The following is a 24,419-nucleotide window of genomic DNA, read 5'->3' on the forward strand; positions in this document are numbered from 1 at the left end:
GAATGAAAAGCATTTCTTGGTAAGAACCAAAGAACTCCAAAGGTCAGACACTGCCCATTAGAAAGGATTAACTAAACCAATCAGAAAACCAAAATGAGAGCATGATCTACCTATGTAAGCTATATAGAACCAATGTAAAACCCAAATGAACTAAGAAAAGTACAAAAGGGTAAAATTCTAGTTCAAAAGCAGAAGGGGACAGTATTGCTCAAAGAAGCAAAACTAAGGAGACAATATGCAAAGGCAACATTTACATGAATCTCATACAGCAGTACAGAAGCAATGAAGTACATACACACAAAGAAAAGTCAAAAGCAAAAGTAAGAGCACGTTCAGTAACAAAATTCTAGAACCACACAAACATATAGACCACAAAAGTCATGTGAAAGGAAGAGGCAAGTCCAGAAAAAAAATGAAAGAAAACATAATTAACAGTGGAGCAGAGAATACAAGCAGTGCGGAGAAAGGTAAACAAAAAGCAAAAATAAGGTCCCTGTTACTCTGACTACTGCGATCATGTGAACACTAGAAGACAAAGTATTAACTGAAGCAAGTCAGCCTGCATAAAAACAAGATATGATGAACACTGAGGGGGAAATGCAACAAGTGATATCCTCACTGTAATTTGTTTTGGTTCATACAACCGGTTCTTTCTTCTGTTTAGAATAAAGTAATTTTTTCTATACCACCAGCTTTCCACCAAGGGGGAAAAAAAAAAAATCAATACCCTCCATTACTTCCAAATGCTATGTTTAACTTGGCATGAGTTAAAACAAATGAATAATATTCACTAAATATATCTTTTTCCTTCGTTTTATAAATCATCAGTCACCTTCCAAATCAATAATCAGTACCAAAGAAATGCAGAAATATTTCTTCTCATTTTTAATCATCCACCATTAAATACAATCTTTTAAAATAATACAGCATTGGTACATATATACACAAAGATAACCCTATCATTAATAAAAGGGAAAATATCTAATTTGACCATTGGATTTAGATTTAGAACTCATGAAATAAAGACTGTGTTTGAACAGCTCTGTTGCTTTGATCAGCTGCCACCTTCATATGCAAAGAAAGCAATATGGATATCTTTCTTTGAACAGCGGTGATAAAAAATACAGTATGTACCTGCAGGAAATCCCATTACATTGAATATTCTGTCCAGCTGGTCATGGTGATAAGGATTACTAGTTTTGATATCTTCTTGTCGACAATGGAATATTGGCTCTGATGTTAGCAGCTCTGCAAATATACACCCTATGGCCCAAATATCTTTAAAAAAGGAGAACAGAAATAAAAAAACAACAAATGAATCTTTCCAAAAGCATTTGGATGAGATAGAATGTTAGTGTTTAGCTTATCAGAGATAAGGTTCCTGTATTGAAATTTTCAAGTTTCTATTGTAGAAGTGCAATACTCCCTCAACTTTTTCTTTTAGCTTTGAATTCAGTAACTACACAGGAGCTGAGAGTATCATACAAGTTTTTCTGGGGTTTTTGAAGTGTAGCTACCACTTAACATTGTAAAAAATTTATTTGGTTAAGAATAAAAGTGAAGGAAAACTACTGGGGTAACTGCCACAAAACACAAAGATAAGCCAGCCAGCACCTTGCCTGTCCAGTGCCACACTGTCCTGACCAAGAAATGTGCAAATGCTCATCAGCCAAATTTAAGTAGTAAATGACCCCAAAAATACAAGCTGAAAAGTAGCAATATTGGTATAAACCAAATGCTATCTATAACACCTTGATGGAGAGTAACAAGCAAATTGCTACAAGCCCACACACCTCACAACTTTTTAATAACATTGATTAAAAAAAACCACCCAAACCCCACAACCTTTCTTTTTTCATTGTTTTTTTTTCTATCTAATAATCAGATCGCCTGAATTTTCCCAACTGTTTTCTCAATTTTTTCCCAATATATACAAATGCAATTTTTAACTCAAAGTGGTGCTACACTGAACCTTAAATGAACAAGGTCATAAACAAGGACATAAGCAAATAATGTAGACAGTATAACCCCATTACTCAGCGTTTTTAGACAGTCATTTTTTTATCTGCACTGAAAAAACTATGTACTAAAAGCTATGACTGCTTTTGTGACAGTTTCACACGCTGCAATCAGAAAAAATGGCAGTGAGGTGAGGGAACGAGAAAATACAACAAATGAAGAAGTTTAAAGGAACATACAAAGTAATGTATCTGATCTAGAAAAGAAACACAGTATTAACAGAAAAGTAAACACAAATATATTTAAGGCATCAACATTAGAATTGCTGACAGAAACGCAGATATGATCTTCAAAAAACCAAAACAAAACAAGAAAAAGAGATTGAGTTCTGAGGAAGACTTTCAGGTTACAGAAACAACACCACAGTATGCTGACATACAACCTCCATGTCTGTGCAAAGTGGAGTAGCTGCTAGGGAAGTTATTTCCTCCCAGAACTGGTTGCCAGCCTTTGACACATCTTTTAGACCAGGCAGTAAGAGAAAAATTTCCCAGTGCTTTTCCCTATAGTCTCTCTCCCTTCCATAGCAAAGCTGATCAATCCAGTAAAAGTGCATCTCCCTCCAGTTTGCTTCTGGGTTGTTCCCCCTCCCCTGTTCTACAGCCCACAAAAGCTCCAGCCATCTGTCAAGTGCCTTTGAAAAAAACAGAGAGGCTACAACGTAGCTTAATTTTATAGTTCAACTTGAGGGCAGCCACTATATTCTCCATTCTGTACATGTACATTCTAGGTAATAACTTCTGCAATAAAATTTATGCACTGTGCCTCACAGTCATCCTAATATGAATTCTACTAGCAGCTCAAAGATGTCTCCATATTTTTTTTATAGCCTCTAACAGCATTTATGAAAGTCCTGTGTGAAAGCCACAAACTTAGATTGCATTCCAGGGTATTTGGAGCCAAAATCCAGCAACACATTTCATTTCTATATATAGCCTGAGACCCCAGTAAACTAAACAACTTGTCAAAGATTAGTGTTTCTTCAAGAAACAAGCAATGTACCTTTAACTCCTTTGAACAATTTATCAAAGCTTTAATATTTGGGTACAGTTTACATAAACAACAAAATAATACATTTTTGTCCAATTTACTTACCAATAGCTTTGGTATAATGCCTTGCTCCAAGAAGCAACTCTGGAGCTCGATACCAGAAGGTTACAACTACTGGATCCAAGTCTGCTAAAGGCTTCAGAGGTGAATTAAATAATCGGGCAAAGCCCATGTCAGCTGCAAAATTCAAAGAGAGATGCTTTAAAATTTGAGGGAAACTAACAATCTTTTTTTTTTTTTTTAAACAAACTGATTGAGTTTACTTGTTAGCGCTATCACCACTCCTAAATAAAATGCAAAGGCGGACTGTAGCAGATATGAACTCTCTGAGCAGATTTTCTTTCTGTAGAAGTTACTGGATGGCATCACCTATTAAGTATATCATTATAAATCATTACTAACATGAGTCATTTACAAAAAGGAATTAACCATTGTTCTGAAGAAGTGCATCAACTCCTCAGAACACTGGTAAATCCTGACTCATTTTACCTGATGTTCTCTGGTAAAATACTCCCATTATTACAGGATGTTTTTTCACATAGCAGCAATTTTTAAAGTGAGCAAAATGCAGATTCTGCAAAGGTTAGAATGATTTATAATACATACGTGCACATGACAAAAGCTCCCTCCTCATCAAGTTAGCTGTAGCAAGACTTCCTTCACACAAAAACAGCAACTAAGCCTACAGCATCTGCCTCCCTGCTGATTTTCTATCAAGATGCATTTCTAATAGCAATATACCAGTACTGAATACCATTCAGGCTATGATTTTAAAATTTTGGTTGTGGGCATTGTATCATTAAAAACTGCTTTTTTAAAACTGGTAGTATACAACAGCCTAGAAAGTAGTCTGAATGACTAAATGTAAGTCATACAGGAAAAAAGGGGCAGAAAGTAAAATATGCAGCTTCTCCCATGAAATTGCTTTCCTGACCCACCAACCCCCAAATCCCAAGACAGAGCGACCCTATCATGTAGGGATATTCACATGCTAAGAAAGACTTGAATGAAATGAGATGAGTAGCCACCCTGAGGGAAAAGGACCTACATGCTATAGCTCACTGAGGGAATACTGCATGTAAGTATGGGTCTGTAACTTGACTACACAATCCTTAATTATTTTTTCATATGCATTCCTATTTATGATTGCTTTAATGCATTTAAAGAGAAACATTTTACAGTTTTCTACATTAAAATATCAATTACTTGAAATTGATCAAGTCACTAATAACTATGAATAAGGAAAATTATTGGCAGAAAGTGAATTTATGATCCAAAATGACACAAAAAGCCTATAAAAATTATTTTAAGTTAAATACCAGTTATGTATTTTTTAGAAAAATTAGTTACACTGGAGAAGTGGAAGCCCTTGGTAGGTGTGTAACTTCTGCATTCTTTTACTGCTGTGGCAATCTTAAGAATATAAGAAAACAATATCTACATTTTGGTAACACACTTAGGAATCCAAGGTTCCCCTCCCTGTTTCCCTGCTGGGAATGGATGGCTCAGAGGACTGGTGGCCCAGAAATACAGAATCTTTCACCTGTCCATTAACAGAGTCTGACTGAATTTAGTCATTTACTATGTTATTCTGAAATTAATTCAAAACTATAAATTAAGAAATAAACGGGTGGTCTATGTGCAATTACTGGCAAGTAGTTGTGTACAGCAAATATCACCACCACTGTCGAAAGTGAGTCCAGAGGATGACCTACATTCTCTGTTTTGGAAGAAACCCTCCATGAAGAGTAAGGTAATATGAAGAAATTTTCCCTTCTGTTGTCCGTGCTGTAGCTGTTTTCTATGCAGACCTCAATCCCTACTGACAACCTTAAAGCTCGGATAGGCATTAAAAACTTTCAGAGTAGGATCTCCAGAAGCATTCAACACCCTGGCCCGTCGCTCCCTGGATTCCAAAGGACAAGGGAAGGCCTAAAGCAGCACTGAATGCTCCCAGAAAATCCTACCCTGAATCATTATACTAGCGATTAACAGTACCGTTCAGATAAACAAAACAGTAAGAGAACAGAGCAACAATGAAGAAGAGTAATCTCATAAAAGAAAGCCAGAGGGAAGTGAAAAATATGAACTAGATTTAAAAATCCCTTCCAAATGGGGCTGCATTACCATAACAAATGTAAGCAGGCTGTGCATTAGTAGCCTGCTATTACAGCAGTGCCATGATAATGCACAGCCTGGTACAGTTTATTATTGTTAGACTACTGTTAATTTTTATTTATGTATTTAGTTTAAAACAACTGAACTTCTACAAATCATCCGCTCACTGCAAATAGTAACTCCCACCAGAAAATGTTACAACTGTGTGGAAGTATTGGGTCCTTTCTGACCTGGTACATCCCAGGCTAAGCATTTAGCATTAGCTATTAGCTCTCACTTAACATCTTGGATGGATTTCTGTGTTTTCTGTGCTTTTAAGATCCCTTGTGTTCATCGCCAAGGGACGTGACTACTCTTTCAAGAATATTTTGTAGGCTGAATGTCATCTTTGATTCCATTATAAGATTTAAGGTTTGTAGCAATGAGTAGTTCCCTATTTAGATTCTTATAAGCAGCAGCAAGATGTCATGGCATTAGACGTAAATGGAGGAAATTTTTAAATCCCATTTCTTTCTCCTCCTTTCCTCCTAGCTAGCTGTCATCTTTAACCCCACATCAAAATCCCCCACCCCACACAAACACCCACTTAAGCAAAATATAATGACATTTTCCATTTTTTATTGATGAGGCTACAGCATTTCATTGTCAGAACTGGTACATGGGGCTAATATGATGAAGCCAGTCACTCAGAAAACAACATTTAGGCAATGTGCCCAGGCACATACTGGTATTACAGTGACTACTTTAGGTGGTACAACTGCACCTTCAGAACATTCTAACTTAAATGCTACACTGGGACTTATCAAAGATATAAACATACCAATTTTTACTCTTCCTCGCTCAGGACCTTCACCCATAACTAAAATATTAGCAGGTTTCTGTGGAAAAAAAAATAAATATACAATACATATACCACGATAAACCTAAACATTAGTCTCTGAAAAGTTAATTAAGCTTTGTTTTGCCAGTTTTAAACCAATTTTGTTTTGATAAAAACGACAAGTTTCTCTGTCACAGTAACACTGTGCAAGGACCCAGACACAGGTTCTCCCTGACTGCATCTTCCTCACGTTTCTTCTCTGCGTTGCCGTGCTCCAGCACCACATTCCCTACTGACACCCTGGTGTCTGTCCTCAACACACATGAGCTGGCAGCCAGCGAGCTGCTGGGATTTCTACCCAAATTGTCCTAGATCCTTTCAGTGGGAAGCAGTCCCACTGCTGCCCACCACCCCAACCACAGGGATGGGAAGGCAGCTCTACGGCAAGTTTTGCCCAAGGTTATTAGGCACATTTGCAGACACATTGTACATAAAAAATACACAAGTGAGATACAGATGAAACATAACCATATCACTTGATATTGGAGAGTACACTCATCTAAATTCTTCCTATTTACAAGTGTTTACCAATTCACACAGCTGCAAAACTGGGAAGCACTGCCTTTATGTTATTATTCGGTCTTTCCTGTGTTTGTTTTATTATGGAGGCAAGTTCAAGAACTGAGCTAGGGTTTGGCTGGTTAGAAACATGACAACTCACTTCATAATCCTCTAGTTTCTGCTGTCCTGTGTCTCATAATCCATTCTCAGCATCTGTTGTCAGAGGATTTCTCAATTCCTAACACAGTTTATATAATGAAATCTGCAGTGCTTATTTGGAGGGGAAAAATGTAAAGAAACTCACAACTAAAGCCGATAATGTATGCTAGACTTTTTCTCAAATGGAGTGATTTAGATACCAATTCATTCTGTAAATCCTGCACAAAACAGGGATTCCTAGTCAGTTGTGACCTGTAAGATTATAATATGGCTGAGTAACAGCTCTTGCTTTGCTTTTCCAGTTTAAATTGATCTGAGGATAAGAGTACCCGAGCAAAACAGTTTAGACTATCTAAAAGTTAACATAATAAATCGTACTATAATTAACATAATAAATCATACTATAAATAATAGTATCTTCGTGTGATTTCCTAAACACATTCTACGATATTCTCAAGCCTCCCTGAATCTACCCAGCTCTATTGTAAATACATGAAAAGAGGTAAAAGACCACAATACAATATCAATGTAAAAATAATTCCTATTGTGTAAAAAGATAGTACAAAAATTAGTACGCCAGCAAAAGATTTCCTTGAGATATTATATTAGTGTTGTTCATGAAAGGCTGCAAAATGCATTTCTGAAATCTACAATCCTTGGACAAAATATGTGAAAAGAATCTGAGGTGTTACATTTCTGAGAACAGGTTAAGGATGGAAGATGTTATCAAAAATGTGATCAAAGAAGGTAAGATATAGTCCATTGTCTTTCCAACAGCAATAACAACAGATCCAGCTCGTGCTGTATTAGCTCTGTGATTTCCAGAAGAATTGTCCCCCCCTCACCACCACCACCCCTTTTTGCCTTTTTTTTAATACAGGCATACACTCCAGGTAAGTAGTGCTCCAATGCTTAAAAATGCAGAATGTGGGCACACAGCTCTCAAAGCATTCCATTTAGATTGCTTCTACAAAAGTCCTAGAAGTAAACAAGCAGCATACATCTTTAAATTCCTAGTTAGTGCTGAACTTTATGGCAATTCAATCTGCTAGGTATATCATTTCACCAAAGAAATCTTTCTACTGCTACACTGTGACTCAAATAACAAATCCACATCTTTTACAAAACCTGCTTCAATATATATGGGATGTTAAGCTACATGTCTAATTATTATGTTGTCAATAGAGTTAATACATTACACAGGCACTAAAATATTTCAGATATACAATACATGGACATAATACATAAAGTACCATTTTCTCCCTGCAAATTCACAGGTTGATAATACTCTACAAAAATGCTTTTAACATCCTTATGATATTTTCATCTTAAAATATTTTACTGCTTGGATTTTGGTAAGGACAAGAAGCCCTATTCACACAAAGACTGCATTACACCAGGTGACTAATCAGCACGGCACTGAGTAACAATTCCTGCACCAAAGATCTTCTGCCCTAAGGTCAAGGCAGGTAGAGATGAGATGGGAAAGCACAGTAAGACAGTACCAGTTAGCAAAATAAGTATCAACAGCTTGATTCACACTCAGACTTCAGAAGTTGCAGAAGACATTTAACAATAGAGACATTTCAGAAATCTGTGTAGGAGTATTCTAAAGAAGCAAAATAAAAAGAACCCTCAGTTGGTCTGGAATATTCAGTTCACCTTTTTCTAAAGTCACAGGTACTTCACTGAAACAGCTCTGTTTGGAACAGAAGATTTTTCCTACAGACAAAAATATTTATGTAGTCACATCACTGTAAAAATACATCACAGTTTTAAAAAAAAAAAAAAAGTTATATGTCTTATTCTAGAAGCTTCCATTTCGAAAATCATTGTATGAATAGACTGGAGAAACATTTTTAGTTCAAAGAATTTTCCAAACAAGACCATTCAAATTAAATTCAATAGAGGGATATCTATCGGAAAGCAGTATAGGGATAGTATTGGTATACCTAAATAATATGTATTTTGAAGAATCTCTGAAAAACACTGAAGACCACTAACAAAAGTGAATACATATGTCAGGAACTTTTGCTAGTTGTCTTTTAATCAAGTCCACTATCTGGAGGGAAAAAAACCCTGAACGACTCCCCAGATTTGTCTCTTTGGACAACTCATTACACATTAGAAATTTATTTGCAAAGAAAAATAAGCAGTCTTTGGAAACAGAAGGGAGAAATTTGGATAAGCATTAGTTTAATTTGTTAATTATCAGTTTATTTCTAATTATCCAGAGAAAACTGAAGTTGAAACTGCTTATTCAAATCACTTGGGTTGAACAAGTGAAGCAAAATCTTTTAGCAATTCTTATACTGTGTTCTGAAAACACTTTACTTTAAGGCAGCTATATTTTTTCTGTAACTACAAATTATCAACTTAAAGTCCCTAATTTTTGTACTAAGAAAGGCATAATTAGTTTTGCCATTCAGTAAAATAATTTGCAAATGCCAGACAAATGCAAATGAGAAACCTGTTATGATCCTAAACCAAATGTGAAGAGCCACGTAGTGATGTACAGCTGACTATTTCAGAGACAGCCAAAGTGTCTGGCAATCCCGCAGAACTAAATTCAAGAAATATCACCCTTCTCCTCCCAAACCCACCTCAGCAGCAGGGGGAGAATTCATTCTCAACAAAGTATGACCTTGTGACTATGGCACAGCACTAAATCTTATCTTGTCCAATATTTGGCTTTGTAGGACTTCTTTTTATGATTCCTGGACAAATCCTAATCTTGTGCATTTAATCACTCTTACTCTTGTAAAGAGAATAAAGGTTCCCACTGATATATTTTTAGGTACTTATAATTTAACAATTATTTGCTAAGTGCAAAAAGAAATCCTAAAAAGCAAGTGAAATTAAACCAAGTGATGTAAAACCCCAAAGAGGATCATAGATCTGTGAAGAACTTCAGACAGTCACCTTCACCCATCTGCCTGATCTCACACAATACTGCTCTGTTCACTCTGATCCTGAAGGCTCTGGTGATGAAGGCTGCATGACTCCCATGCAATCTTCTCTCTTCCACTCCATTGCAGTGTTTTTCCTTTCCTTCTAACACAACAGACAAGATTAGTCCCCTTGCCTCTTCTCTTCTTCATTAGCAGAAGGCACAGACAACCACTCCTTCACTGCAAGAACTTCTTACACTTCCTGGGACAAACATCACTCTTCAATCCTATCACCCAAATAAAAAAAGCACCATAAACTCTCTCCTACTCTGTGTTTCCTCGCAGGCAATTTTTTTTCTACATCAGTGATCATTCTTGCTGATTTCCTCTAGCTGTTCTGCCTTGGCCCACCCATTTCTTTGAACTCAAGTGTTCCAAATTACACACTGCTCCTGCTGAGGCTTCATTAATGCTAAATGCAGTGGGTGGATTGTTTCACATGCCTTGCACAGCATCTTCCACTTTGTATGATCCCAGTATGGTATCCTCCTCACTGTGTAAGGCTATTGATTCATGTTACCAGCCATGAATTTTCTTCGTATCTTTTAAGCAGGACTACTACTCTGAACGAACACTGTCGTCACATACTGCTCCTTAACATACACTGAAAATGTTTGTGTTCTTTCACAGAGGGGAAACTAGACTTCAGAACTTATCTGAATTGCTGTTTTGAAGGCAAAAATGCAAACAGAAAGAAAATTACACCAGCCTGTGACATGATGAGATGTGACAAAAAAGAAAAAAACATTCCTGCTGCTCAAAGGAAGTCACTGATAGGAGCAAGAGATGATTATTTATTCCATGTTTGTATACTAGATGTCTGGAAATCCTAGGACATTGCTCCTGGAAAAGTATTTTGCTGTTAGGCCATCCCTTCACTTAGCTTTACTCATGAAAGCAGTGGGGAAAGAACTGGGCATTTTTAGACTGCTTAGCCATTGCAATTTTTGATACTTTTAGCATCAAGCCAGGTCTGTGGGAACTATTATTCCACATATGTATTTTGCTAATCATCTGTTTCTGAAATCACCAGTATTCAAAGACTGATTTTAAACATAAGTATCAGTGAGTAATCTAAATTCCTTTGTTTTACTTATTATAGTATAATAATGTGGATGCCACCTCGTCTCCAGCCACATTATTAACTTTTTACAACATTTCTATGTATACTAATGAACAGATGCATATTCTTTACACATCCTTTTTAATGCACTGTTTAATAAGGTTTCAGTATAATCCTAACCCATTTTCATTTGGATAATCCAACACTTCAGAGTTTGTCTCCTAAAACATTACTCAGAAGAGGATTCACAATGGTGGGGTGAGTCACACCAGTGATATTTGTTAGCCACTGGTATTTGTGCATCATTTCTGGCTGTGCCACCAGTTGACAGAACTGGCCATGCCATCCATTTCTACCCGTGAGTAACCATGAGAATTTATAAGAACATAATACTAGTTTTCAATTAAAAAAAAAAGAAAGAGCAGTCTAACTTTAAAAGAACAATACTAGGCAAAGGGCTTTTATCCCTAAATTATTTTGCTTTTGCAACTATGACTTCGATAATGATTCCGATTTATAGTGAACCACTTCTTTATATTTTAGACTTCGAAGTATCATACTAAACAATATAGGAATTATAATCTATATTAAACAATATAGATTTAGAAACACAACTCTACAATCATACAAAACCATAACTTGTGTGTGAGGAAGTGCCTGTGAAGCATGAAACACAAATAAATTAAAAATGTCTCACTGAGAAAAAAAGAAGTCATAAAATTTTGAAAGACAACTGCAAGGGCTTAGCAAGTTGCACACTGCTCAGAAGAGCACTTCTGTGGCACAGTGGTAGAAACTGTAATATACTGATGTGGTTTATCATTTCCCAGGTAGGTCCTCTGACAGGAAAAGCTGTGCAGCAAAACCTACTAGCCTTCAGCTTGGCTTGCAAAATTCACACCCCATCTCAAGGTCTATGATTCACAAAAAGATTCAATGTTTATGCTTCTCCCAGCACATCTCTAACAACCTTGTTGATCTTCAAACAGTCATAACCTACATAAAAATATCTCCTTATTATCAAGGTGGTATGCTCCATTATTTCATTCTTAGGGACTGGAACTGTCTTTTTGGATCAGTTTATGGTTAGAAAAAATAATTTCATTCCAAAATAACTCCATTTTCTTTCCACTTTCAACAAAACTGACTACTTCAATACTAAACAGTACTCTATAGCACAATAGAAGTGACAATATAGCCTTATTCAAATTATAATATCAGCACTTTTCTGAAGTTAATTGCTTTACATAAATTCAAAGATATGCATTTTCTTTTACAACTGTTTTGGGCTTTAAAATATATTATAATCAAAAGACCACCACAAACATTGGTGTAAACAATGGCTTCACAACATGTATTAAATCTAAACATTAAAATATTCTTTTTGATTACAGAACACATGAATTGTAAAAAGCACAGGAAAATTAAGAAAGCCTATTTTAATGTAATACCTCCTGATCGTTATCTTCTTATAAAGAACATCCCAGAGCTCTTTAAAGTAAATAAACTGAGCATCTGAATAAAATTGTCTTTACAACTAGGAGCTATAAAAATTACCAGTAACAGCTAAACAAAAACAAATGCCTAAATTATCCAAGCACACATGTCCAAAAATTTTAGAAGTACAGGAAGTATTTGGATAGGATAGAAAATAGAGGTATGCTGTATCTACGCCAAGGGGGCCTTCTGCTAGTTACCATCAACCATATTTTATCTCTGTTTCAGCCTGATGAAAGCTGTTAGTCTCACTACTAAGTTTTTATGCTCTGAACACACTCCAAAATTTTTCCTTCACTGCTGTCACTCAATTACTGCCAACTTGGGGCAATATAACTTATTAAAAGCTTGCACGCTGCTTAATATACAGACTTTTCTCACTTTCACTGGAACTGAAGTCAAACTGAACAGAAAAATTTAATTACTCTTTTCAGGCCAATTCTTTCACTCCTTAGAAATGTCAGCACAAGCGGCAGGGTGTGACTTTCTGTACTAAGACTCAAAGCAAGGAAAGGTGGATATCATAGGCAAAAATATTACTATAGCAGGAAAATCTACCACGTCAAATATCATTAACACATCATTCAAAAGTGTAGTAACAAACTTAATATATTAAAATGAACAGTCCTGAAGAAATGTATTTCCTGTGGGTTTTTCTACAGCAGTGATTACCCTGCCCATAGGATAGGATGACTGGATGCTGTGGACACATCAGAGCAGGATCAAATGCAAGAAGAGAGCATGCACTGAAACTGGGTTTTAGGTACTATGTTATTCTATGTATTAGTCCGTCTCCCTTTTAAATTCAAAGTTCTGCCTCACAAGTAAGGATTTTAGGTGTATAATAAAAACCCTGAGTACCATTTTTGCTCAGTAATTTTGTTGGAGCAGTTTCCACAAAGTGACAGGCATTCAAGTAGTAGTACAAGTAGTACTGTAATCTCATCCCAAACTTTCACACAAAGGCAGAAAATTGCTTTATTTACTCTTCAGTACACATGCAGCTGTGTTAACCCTGGCCATTTTCTTTAAAAGCCCTATTTGTTGTTGTTTTTCATTTAAATAATACTCTCACTACTTCCATATCATTCTACTTTTATGGACTATAAACAACTCCTCCCTGTTCTGGATTAAGAAAAAATACCAAAGGTGAAAAGCCTACGTAATTTACTACGATGCACTTTCCAGTGGTTGCATGGGCTTTGCTTGTGTTCACCTGTTGGAGCACAGAACAAATATAGTATTTCAAACTACATCACAAGTATCTCCTTTTGTGTCACTCATATTCACAGTAAGACAGATGAAATTGGGAGTTCACAAAGAACAAGCTTTGACGTGGGATAAGCATGTCCTATTCATAACATTACTTTAAAACCCTAAGATAAGAGTTACACAAAGGACTATTTTCTTATCATCTTTTCCTTTAAATCATTGATCTAGATAATGCAGATTATGGCATTTTCTTTGTACAGCAGACTGCAGTGAAAACACTTATTACAGCTATTTCCTCTATTTTGAACAATCCGTATTCTTACCTTCCACAGCATTTTTTGGTGTGATAACTTTTCCACAACCTTAACAAGGTACTTAGCAGTAAGAAAATCTGACAAAACTAGAACTCAAACTTAATTTAGGTGCTTCTAAAATCATACCCTAGGGTTTTTACTAAATCCTACTGAAGGGTTTTTATTGACTAAACTTACTTTAAAGGTACACTTATGATCAAAGAGCTTCTGGTCCTCCATACTTCTCTTAGGTCAGAACCACAAGTTATGCTGGTATTTTTTCCATCTGACAGCTCATCACCTTTATGGCAGGAATTAGATCTGAAGTTTCTAGCATGCCTTTCCTCTGCAGAACTCTTACCTCTGTATTTATACACACAGATACGAGAGTTCCTGCAGCCTGTTCAGTTTACTGACTGAGTTTGCCTTCAAACAAAGATTACTTACGTTACTCTTTCCAGCACTAGAATCAGGTATTTAGCCATCTTGGAAAGCCAGCACATTAGAAAACAGGCTAGCAATAAAAGAACGAATTAATATCTGCAGAAAAGAAAAAAATCTAATATAGTCTGCCCAGCAGCTGACATATTTTCATCCCCCAATATGTCATACCTATGCAGATAGATGTAAGTAATCATTTTATATTCCTCAATATATTAAATTACACCGTTCTATTTCAGTTATCAATTTACTCGAATTACCTGGAATTTTAAGAAGTTAAAATATTTCTAAGCTTGAAAAAAGCAAAATAAGTATTTCAGCATTTGTCCCTGGTTCAATTATCAATATCTTTCTCCCAGAACATATGCCCTCCTCTATATGACATTTGCTTTCCATGACATTTGAAAGTAACAGTCTGTTTTGATACATATCTTTTTACCAAATGTACCTGAAATTTGCTAACAGATACAAAGGTCACTTGAGGAAATTAAGAACCAGCATGCCCAGGTAAGCTTTGTTTACCTAAGCAACAACACAGTATCAACAGATGAACATTATTTTCTTTTTATTGTAAAACACGCAACAACTTGCATTCTCTAAACTACTTTTTCCTAGAGACTGTAGAAGCCATGCTATCATTTTGCGTATCTACAACTCTAAAGCACCACTTTGTTTCCAGACTAGAAATTAATATGCAATATGAAGACACGTATTTCTGGTGCTGTAATTAAATGTATATTCCACCAGACAAGGACAAACTTCCCAAAGTCACAGAAAAGGCCTGAATTGATTTCATACCCTGTAACGTAAAGATGCAAATGGTTATAAAGAACCGTTCTGAAACATTCAATTTAGTCCTGAAGGGCTCCAGAGGAATGTGGAAAAAGATTCAAATTTGGAATACCCCTTTTGCAACAATTTTCACTGCCTCTTAACTGGTCCAAGACTGCTAGTTAAAATTATTCCATGTACAGTGATGTTGAAATGTCAGGAAAAAAATGGTCTGCTTCCATTGCTTCTTGTGTCTGACAGTTCTGCAGCAGATAAGGCAAAAATATCTCACTAAAAGATCAATAATCATGTAATGCAATTTCATGCCTACAAATCCTCATCTGTGTTGCATCTGTCTGTCCCTAACATATCTGGTGGCAGTTCAATAAGCAGTCTTGCAATTTATTTTCTGCACCTTGTATTTCTTTCATGTAGAAGCGTACAATGATTTCAGAACGCCAAATTCAGAACCTTTACCTGCTTAACTTACTTCCTCTAAGCAATAACAGTGTCCAAGTACTTGTGTCTAACTAAGGTTGGTCATATTATTGGCTTGGTAAATTAGCAAAGTCTCTCTCATAATAAATATATTGTTCCACCTTGACCTTCCCTTTAAACTTTGCACAAAGATTGTATTTATTCTAGTTTCAAACCAAGATTCATTCATTAATAGAGAAAAAAACATATAGTCTGTATTACTGCCAATTTTAAACATGAAGGTTGTGAGACTTGGGTTTTATCACTGCACAGGATTAATTATTTTGAAAATTATCTATGGAAAAGAAATACTGAGCTAAAAAGAGGAGAAACTAAATTTAGGTTCCACCAGACAAAACGTAAGTCAGTATGCCAGACATGCTGATATAGCCAGACCTTTTGGAAACACCTGCCAAAGATAATGAAAGGCTGCAAAAAATTATAGATAGGGTTGGACTTGACAATCGAGCAAATCGGGCTTTGAATAAAAGCAGTAGTCTAAGAGAGTAGATTCGAAAAACCTGTACCTGGAATAGAGATTTCTGACCTTTCCTTGCACCCCTACTTTCACTAAATCAACCATATAAAAGAGCTTTTCACTCGCAATCAGAAAATTATCCACCAAATGTTCCCCTATTCAGCACTCCATCTTTTTATAAATTGGAATCCAACAGCATTATGTGATAAAAGATCATCAAATAACTTTTAGGACTGATTTAGCAGTTTTGCTGAAGAGCAGTTGCTTGAATAAAAATTTTCAGGTGTTATCTGTTGATCTCACATACTGCATAAATCTTGGAGTCTGCATTATTCTTTCACCAACCTTACTTAAAACTTTTTAAATGGCCTTGCATTTTCTTGTAAGTCCTATGGTTAAAGATGATCAACCTGTAAAAACCTATGAAAGACTTCATTCAGATTCAAAAATTGCTTGAAGGGACACAGCCTGTGAATTAAAACAAAATAAAATTTTTTCACTATCTTTAAAGATTGATTTACAAAATCACCAGGAAGGCTTGCACTGAAGGTCTAAACACAACTGGAAGAATAAAGTGAATATTTTATTTTCATTTATATTTTCCATCTGATTTCAGTACTTAGCACCTTCAGCAAAGAATGAAAAATACAGGCCTAACAGCTCAAGGCTTGGGTATATCTTTTTAGAGATATTGCCATTACACAAATGTTTCATACCAAAGTCTGTAAAAACTGATGATCCAGTACAAGTGTATCTTGCATTTTTTGACCACACAGCTTCCAAAAAAGGTTTTAGGGAATACATCACCTTTTTGCTCAGGAAAAGAAAACGGCACCATGTCATACCTCTCATCATACTGTAGTCAAGATACATTGCAAAAATGTCCCAGTGCACTTCAAAGATTTGGTATTTCACTTGCTTCACACTGTTCCTTATTCCTTGGAAGCTTTTTGATCTTTCATATTCATCTTACACCTGCTTCTACACAGCCCACCCCTTGCACCTGGTTTCTCTTCTCTTGATTTGTCATGAGCTGGAATTTAGACTTTGAAAGAGCAGTAACTGAATTTTTCAAGACAAATCAAATGGTGGAGATACAACACATTCACAGAATGGCGGAGGCTGAAAGGCACCGCTGGAAACTCAGGTTACTAATGATGATGTTCAATGGCACTAAACTCAGAATCAGCCCTTGGGACACTCCACCAGTGACTGGTGTCCAGCTTAACTTCGTGGCTTTTCAAACCCTTCAACTCATCCAGTTTTCAATGCCCTTCACTGTGCACCTCCTGCTGTGTACTTCATTAGCTTGTCTACAAGGACAGCTGGGATGCTGGGCTGAAAGCCTTACTAAAGCAAGCAACATCCATTGCTGTTAGCATCAAGCTAGTCACTGAAGGCTTTCAGCTTGGCCAAGCACAATCTCCCCTGCATAAAAATCCATGATGACTACTCTCAATCACCTTGATATCTTCCAGATGTTAGAAAATGGCTTCCAGGAGGATATGATCCATCACCTTTCCAGTGATCAAGGTGAGAGTGACTGGGAATGTAATTTCCCAGACTCTCCTTGAAGACTGGAGTGACATTTGCTTTCTTCCCCTCAGGAACTTCCCCGATGGCTATGACCTTTCAAAGAGAGTGGTCTCATAGTTATTTGCATATATGAATATGAAGCACATGATTTGATATATCTCTACAGGCTTCTCTATGGTGAAGCCAAAGATCTCTCACTACTTTTCCAACTAGAAGGCTGGTAGCACTGCAACAACATGCTCTATTTCTACCTTTAAATCTGCATTTCTACAAAACTGACAGATATTACTCAGTCAAAAGCTTAACCTAACAGGAAATTTTTTCAGGGGGTTTTGGGTTGCTTCTCTTTTTTATAATCACTGGCATGAGCACCAAATACTAAAATTTTGCAGTTTCTTTTGATCAATCTATATTTTCATTACTTACTAGTTTGAAAGCGTAATCTAATCCATTTATAAAGTGCTCAGAAAGGCAGGCAAGGGAATAGTCATGCTCCTTGTAAAAAGAAAAATTAAGAAACACTAGATAATATTATTTTAACTATGGAATATTTAGAACTATAGTGAAGTGCAACTCACAGGAAAGCATGTGATTAGAAGCACATGCAAGAAAATTAAGTTCTGCCAGACACACTGTTCTTTTGTGATCTCATGAAAGTACACACCTAATGAAAAACACCTTGGAAACAAAAATATTGGGAAATACAACAGCTGACAACCAGAAGAGTGATTTGTTTTGGATTGCTGGGGTTTTTTTTCTCCTCTGAAAGCAAATAATCAGCAAGTCATCATAATACCTTTTGGGAAATAATACCTTTTACTTGTTTATCTACTTAAGAGTAGAAAATCACCCTATTTTTTAAAGCTACAAACTTATTTCTAGTAATGTGCACTATTATTACTTTTTTCTTTTCAAGGATTTAGGTTTACTCTTGCAAATAACCACAGCTTTGGAAGCTTTATAGAAAGACAGAAGGGCATTCCTGTATTTCTGATGTAATCCTTAAATATTGACAAGGAGACATCCTTGGATTCTGGAGTTCTAATGAGGAAAACTCTAAACTGCCAAGTTAAAAAGTTCCATATATTTAACTTTGCCTAAAGCACACATTACAGAGCCTGGAAAATTACTAAGGTCCTGTCTACAAAAAAAGACTCTGGCAGTGGCATTTCCCCATTCATTGTTACAAGAACATCTTTAATGTTCTCACTAATCCCAAACCTGGTAGCAGGTATCCTTGAGAAGAGTTCAGATCTCAGAAAGCTATGTACCAACTGCATTAAAGCCTGACTGCCTCAAAGCTTCTTAAAAGCCAGTGCTCGGCCCACAGCAGCCCTTGAGCCGAGCTGCACACCACGAACGCCTTCCCCAGACTGCACTAGTGCCAATCTACAAATGTCACAAAACAATGACACAATCCCAGGCTAACTAGGACAGGGATGCTATTGACAAAAGCTAGGAGACTGGTAATTCCTTTGGCAAGAGATAGGAGAAGAATGGGAAGCAGAAGTCCAGCACTCTGCTCCCCACTTCCATACCTCACTTGCCAGGTGGCAGTTCATCTGCTCAACACCCACTCACACCATGCACAAAGGAACAGGCCAGGAAATGTAGTCTTGAGATTTAGAAATAAAAATAATTTTATAATAGTGTCCCAACTGCAGTACTACAAGACATGTGAGATTTCCTCTAAGTTTTTTCGTTGGGTTTTTTTTCGGTGTGGTGGAACGCTTTTAAGCACTGCTGCACTGTGGAAGTATTTTAAACAGCTTAGGTGCCAATTCCATTATTAACGTAAATTGCAGACTAATCTTACTGTCACTACACAGAACCTGTGGAGGGCTGCTCATCTCTTACCTGAGACTGGATCCTGACTGTGTAGACAGGACTAAAAAAAAATGAAATACCAAAAAAATTAGAGATGCACTTTCAAAGGCTAAGAGGTGTGGCTTAAAGCTTATTGTACCATGCAAAAGGACCTCTACTTTGAGCCCACTACTTGAAAAAACCTTCCAAGCATGCTGTCTTTTCCATTGCTGTTGAGGTTGCATATTGATGAAAACATATCTATGGCCAATCTTCTGCTTATGCAGAAGTGTGGAATAAGAACTTTGAATAAAGGAAGAAGCACAATAGCTGCATATTATAAAGTGGAAAAAATACTCAAAAAGTAAGTCAGCAAAATGCAGGATGTTTCAAACATGCTTGATAACTAAATTCAAAATATTATTAAAACTATAATTGATGCACTTTGTGGTAATTATATGAAGTGTTCTTATTTCCTTCCTGCTACAGTCAGAGCATGAATAAACAATCTGCTTTCAACTACTCTCACACATGGAATTTAAAGAAGCTGAAGAATATGCAAGTCAAATAAGAAATTTTAAAAGGTCTGGCATATATTTGTTGAAAAATTTTACTGGTATGTTTCAAAGACTTATGGAAAAACTAACTACTCAGGTACAGTAGTATTCAAGGCAGTATTCAAAGGTAAATACAATCAACATATCCCTGCTCTGATGGAAATGGTGAACTGGCTTTCATGTACCCAGTGAAAGAAAAACAGAGTCAAGTATTTAAGTTTCCGCAATGATTTGTAGACATTTCCTTTGTAAAAGGCACGCCATGACTACAAACCCCACAACAGACAATTGTCTTCTAAAAGATTTTACTGTTTCATACAGAATCAAGTCACTTTATACAAACCTTGAGTTCAGATTTCTTGATTTCAATCCTGTGAAGACAAATATCAGCCTAAGTTTGTGTGCTTTTAGTAGCTGCTACATTTTGCTGCCCAGCTTGTAGATGCTAGCTAGAAAAGAGTTGGTTTATGCCATATTTTGTTTCTGGTTAGAGAAGTCAAAATCTCAAAAAAACTCAAAAAAACTCAAAAAAAACTACCTACCTAAACGCTAACTCAACTAAGACATCTTAAAAAAAAACACCAAAAGAAAACCCAACAGAAAACCAATCCAAACCCAGAAAACTGCACTTAGATGGAAGGTAAAAGTATATAGATAATTCATACCATTAAAAAAATTCCTTATCCTATTAGAGAATAACAGATTTTTTTTTTGTCAAGTACTATACTCTTTAGCTTCCTACCAGCCCCAAGCACCATCACTCTTATAAATATAGTATATGACATGCAAGCAAGCATGTTACTTAAGCAACTCTGTGGGTCTATCTAAATCCAGGAAAACAAAACATCTAGAAACTACAGCAATACCTATCGTTTAAAGGCACAGTAGGAAAAAACATAGTAAATCTGTCCAGCCATCCAATCTGGAGTTAAAATTGATGATTTAACACTGATATTCCTGAAGAATAATGTTACAAGTATCCTGAAATAGAAAATCACATCTAAGTATTAATATCAGTTATGCTGCTTTGAATGTTAGTGAAGTCCCAATTCTCAAGCTTAACCAACTGGCCTCTGTCTTTCCAAGACAAAACACTAGGTAAAATCCCTCTGTTAATCAAGTTATTTCCAGCCCTGATAAAAGAAAGCAAGCATTGGCAAGTGCAGTTCTGTCCTTTGAAACATGTGCCCTCTGAATTCAGCTCAAACTGGACAGTTTCAAAATAAAAAACAAGTCCAAAAGGTTTCCATGGACAAGGTGGCACAGGCAGCCCCTGTACAGCTCTTACAGGAGTCTCACCAACACAGCTTGACAAGGTTCCGGTGGGAAGACCTCTCAGTCTCTGCCTCAAGCTTTTGGTCTCTTCCTCAGATTATCCAAGGATAGCCAATTGTGATGGTGGATTTTCTGCTGGAAGGAAACTTCACGCTGGACTGAGACCACCAACTCATTTCACAGATAATAAGATGGCAGTAGTTTTTTTGAAGTTGCCAACTTAAACTTGAGCTACAGCCCTAGATGTGAAAGGCTCTGTAATAAATTACCAATCTCCTGAGCCATCCAGTTAACAATATGCATGGTTTTCTTTTAAGCATTATTTCAAGTTCATAAATTCTCTGAAACTATAGAAAGTAAAATGTCAAAAAATTTAGATTCTTGATGACATTCCATTTGTTTCCTATATGCCTCTTAAAAATACAATAAAGTTGTCTACGTAGTAGCATCCACTATGTATTTCCATATTATGTTTTGCTCCACTACTTCATGAGTCATGACAAAGTAACCAGAATCTTTTTCATATTTTCCCCTCAGTGCTGAGGCTTTTGTTCCATTTCTAAAACCAGGAGCAAATGAAAACCATCCACACAATCACTGCAACAAAGCAAAGTTTCCTTGTATTTCAGTTCTGAAAATGCTGTTTATCAGAGTTATACCTTTTTCCTTCAGTTTAAATGGATAAACTGGCATTCTGTAAAAGCATTTATCAGGCATGAAAACAGATGTCAAAAAACTAGTCCTTGACCAAATTTCCAGGAAGGCTATTAAAGCTATTTCAAAGACAAAAAGTGACTCTGGAGGAGTAGTAAGGAAGCCAGACTTATTTCACCAAACACAGAATATCACTGGTAATACTGACTCACAGGAATGAAAGGTTAAACTAATGATACTTCTAATTACTGAAATTTCATTCGTGCATGAGAGTATCATATGTAACACTTAGAAGCAAATTGAAAAAAATAATGCTATCAAAGAGTAAGAGCTACAGACAAGTGGATCAGAGAAACTACCCAATTTGAAGACAACAGACAAAAAAAGAGCAGTTAGCTGTGGGCATATTTTGAAGGCAAATACATAAGAATTGATGAGACTCACCAGTTGAAAAGAATTTGCTGGTTAAAGACAGTAACTTAGATCAAAAATGTTTTCCTTGTATTATAGCTTGGATAAAGATTAGTTTACTTGCAGAAATCATATAAAGTTGGTGTGGCTATATGGCTGGTCGATTATAAACATTAGGAGAAAATAACAGCTTTCAAAAGTCACTTTCCTACGTTAAACTGATCATTTCAGAAAAAAATCTTTTTTTCAGCAGTTCTTACAGCCAATAATTCTCCCCCACCTACACCAGAACGGTATTTAGTTATTTATCTTGCCTGCAGTGATACTTCTAGAGGCATCCTCTGTACCTCAATGTGCCTGTTATTTAAATGAACCCATTTAAAAGTTTATTTAGAAGATGAAAAAACAAAAACAGCCATCTGATACACTTGCTCTCATAAGCATATCAGATCGCAGCCAGCTTTTAAAATTCACTCTACTAATCAAGGCCGTCTGACTGCAGTGTAAAAACATATATTTATTTAGTACATGCTCCTAGCACCAAGGCTTTTGTTTCCCAGTGGTTTTTCATTAAAAAAAACAACCCTTGCCCTCAATCATCATCCCAGTGCTAAAACCCATTGCGGATCCACTTACCAAATCCCTGTGTAACACCCAGTTAGCATGCAGGTAGTGAATACCATCTAGGATCTGATATAACAGCGACTTCACCATTCCCCGAGGTAACTGAACTGGTTTCTTGTTTGCTTTAGAAGCCCTGTGAAACTTGATTATATGCTGCAAAGGGGAAAAAAAGAAATGAAAATAAAAGAAGTGCAATATTTACACAAAAAGATTGCCATTGACTCCTTACACAGACTTCTTAGGGTTTTTTCAACCTTTCATGATTTGTTTTCCAAACAAGAAACATGCGCCTTAAGTACTAAAAAAATAATACTGTACTAGGTAAATTGATCGCTGTCCCAAAGCAATCTCCCAAAAATTAAATCAGTTTTTGCTGTGGTTTAACCCCAGCAGGCAGCTAAGCCCTGCAGAGTATGAGGAATACAAAACCAGTATGACCATCAAAACACATTTCCTTGCAGATCACTGATCTTTCAGGTTTTAGAGGCATTTTTGTTTAGTGAGTCTTTTTGTTAAGATAGGCTGATATCCTGTACATCAAATCACAGAAATACAATGTATTACCTCCTACATTGTTTTACTTCTAAGTTTTCTCCTACAGTAATAATGACTGTAACGTTCAAGACCTAATACCAAGCAGAAATTTTTGCAAACTGCATTGGGAATTTTCTGATTTCAATCAGAAGCCCAGATTTTTTCCTTCTTTATTTACTATACCCTTATAGCACAGTAGTCTCAAAACAGAAGCTGTTGACAGAGCAAGTCTACAAATCTGTCCATCTGAAAGTCAGCCATCAACTCAGAGACAGAAAAAGAACCTTTAGCAATTCTAAGTTTAGACACAAGCAATGATGTCTGGCACAAAGGAGGAGCACAAAAGGATGTGTTTCCTTAGCACTTGAGTCCCAGGTGTCACTAAGTTCAACAGCAAGGTGTGCCATAGTCATGGTAACCATCATTTCCATGTTTGCCTCCTTCAAACACAGAGGCAATTTCTAGAACAAACTTACTGTATCACATTTTATTTCTGTAATGGCTCACACTTGTGTGATCATCAAAACAGCCCAGATCTTGTCTACCAAAACCTGGCTCCAAACTTCTATCATGTGCTCTTCCTACATTCATGACCCTTCTATTCTGGGTGCAAATCAGCTAACCTAACTATCTAACACCCTTTGGGAAACTGCCTTTCCTCTCCTGCTGCAGCCCAGCTCCATACAGCCTGCCTTCCTTTGCTTCAGGCAGCAAGCCTTGCTTTCCTGTGCAGAACAGGCACATTTCTGCCCTGACAATGGTAAAACTGGAGATGGACAGAGCAAAGAAGCATTGATGAAAAGGTGACAGTCCCTGCACTGTAAGCCACGCACCACATGCACAAGCATCCCTCAGCCTAAGCCACAAGTTTCACCTCTTCTCACCTCTCACTTCCACCAACTCCAAAACAAATGTTATTTTCATACAGTGGACAGAGAGAAGTGAATCTTCAGAGACAGGCAGAACGACAGATGGTTGTCCTAGACTTCTTTTGCTCCTGCTCTAATACACTCTGCATTATCTGGCCCTTTCCCAGCCTTACTTAAAACCTGCTGTGCTAAATACACACAGTGCTGGAGCACTTGATCCACTGCTGGCTCTTTGGGGCACAG

General features: G+C 36.6%; 1 protein-coding gene across 6 annotated transcripts in view; it reads right to left on the reverse strand.

Moving 5' to 3' along the window:
* The window catches only part of CDK8 (cyclin dependent kinase 8), a 109,614-nt gene that overhangs the window by 48,661 nt on the left and 36,534 nt on the right, over positions 1 to 24,419 (reverse strand). For 4 of the 6 annotated variants that reach the window (XM_058856632.1, XM_058856641.1, XM_058856622.1 and 1 more), the window contains exons 4-7: positions 22,786 to 22,926; positions 6,008 to 6,065; positions 3,115 to 3,246; positions 1,135 to 1,278 (exon numbers count right to left, since the gene is read on the reverse strand). In XM_058856632.1, the coding sequence (XP_058712615.1) occupies positions 1,135 to 1,278; positions 3,115 to 3,246; positions 6,008 to 6,065; positions 22,786 to 22,926 (475 nt within the window). Of the gene's footprint in view, positions 1 to 1,134; positions 1,279 to 3,114; positions 3,247 to 6,007; positions 6,066 to 16,255; positions 16,380 to 22,785; positions 22,927 to 24,419 lie in introns of those variants that run through there. The other 2 variants (XM_058856650.1, XM_058856659.1) reach the window with 2 other exon arrangements.

The sequence above is a fragment of the Poecile atricapillus genome, chromosome 1 (assembly GCF_030490865.1).
Source record: "Poecile atricapillus isolate bPoeAtr1 chromosome 1, bPoeAtr1.hap1, whole genome shotgun sequence".
Lineage (NCBI taxonomy): Eukaryota > Metazoa > Chordata > Aves > Passeriformes > Paridae > Poecile > Poecile atricapillus.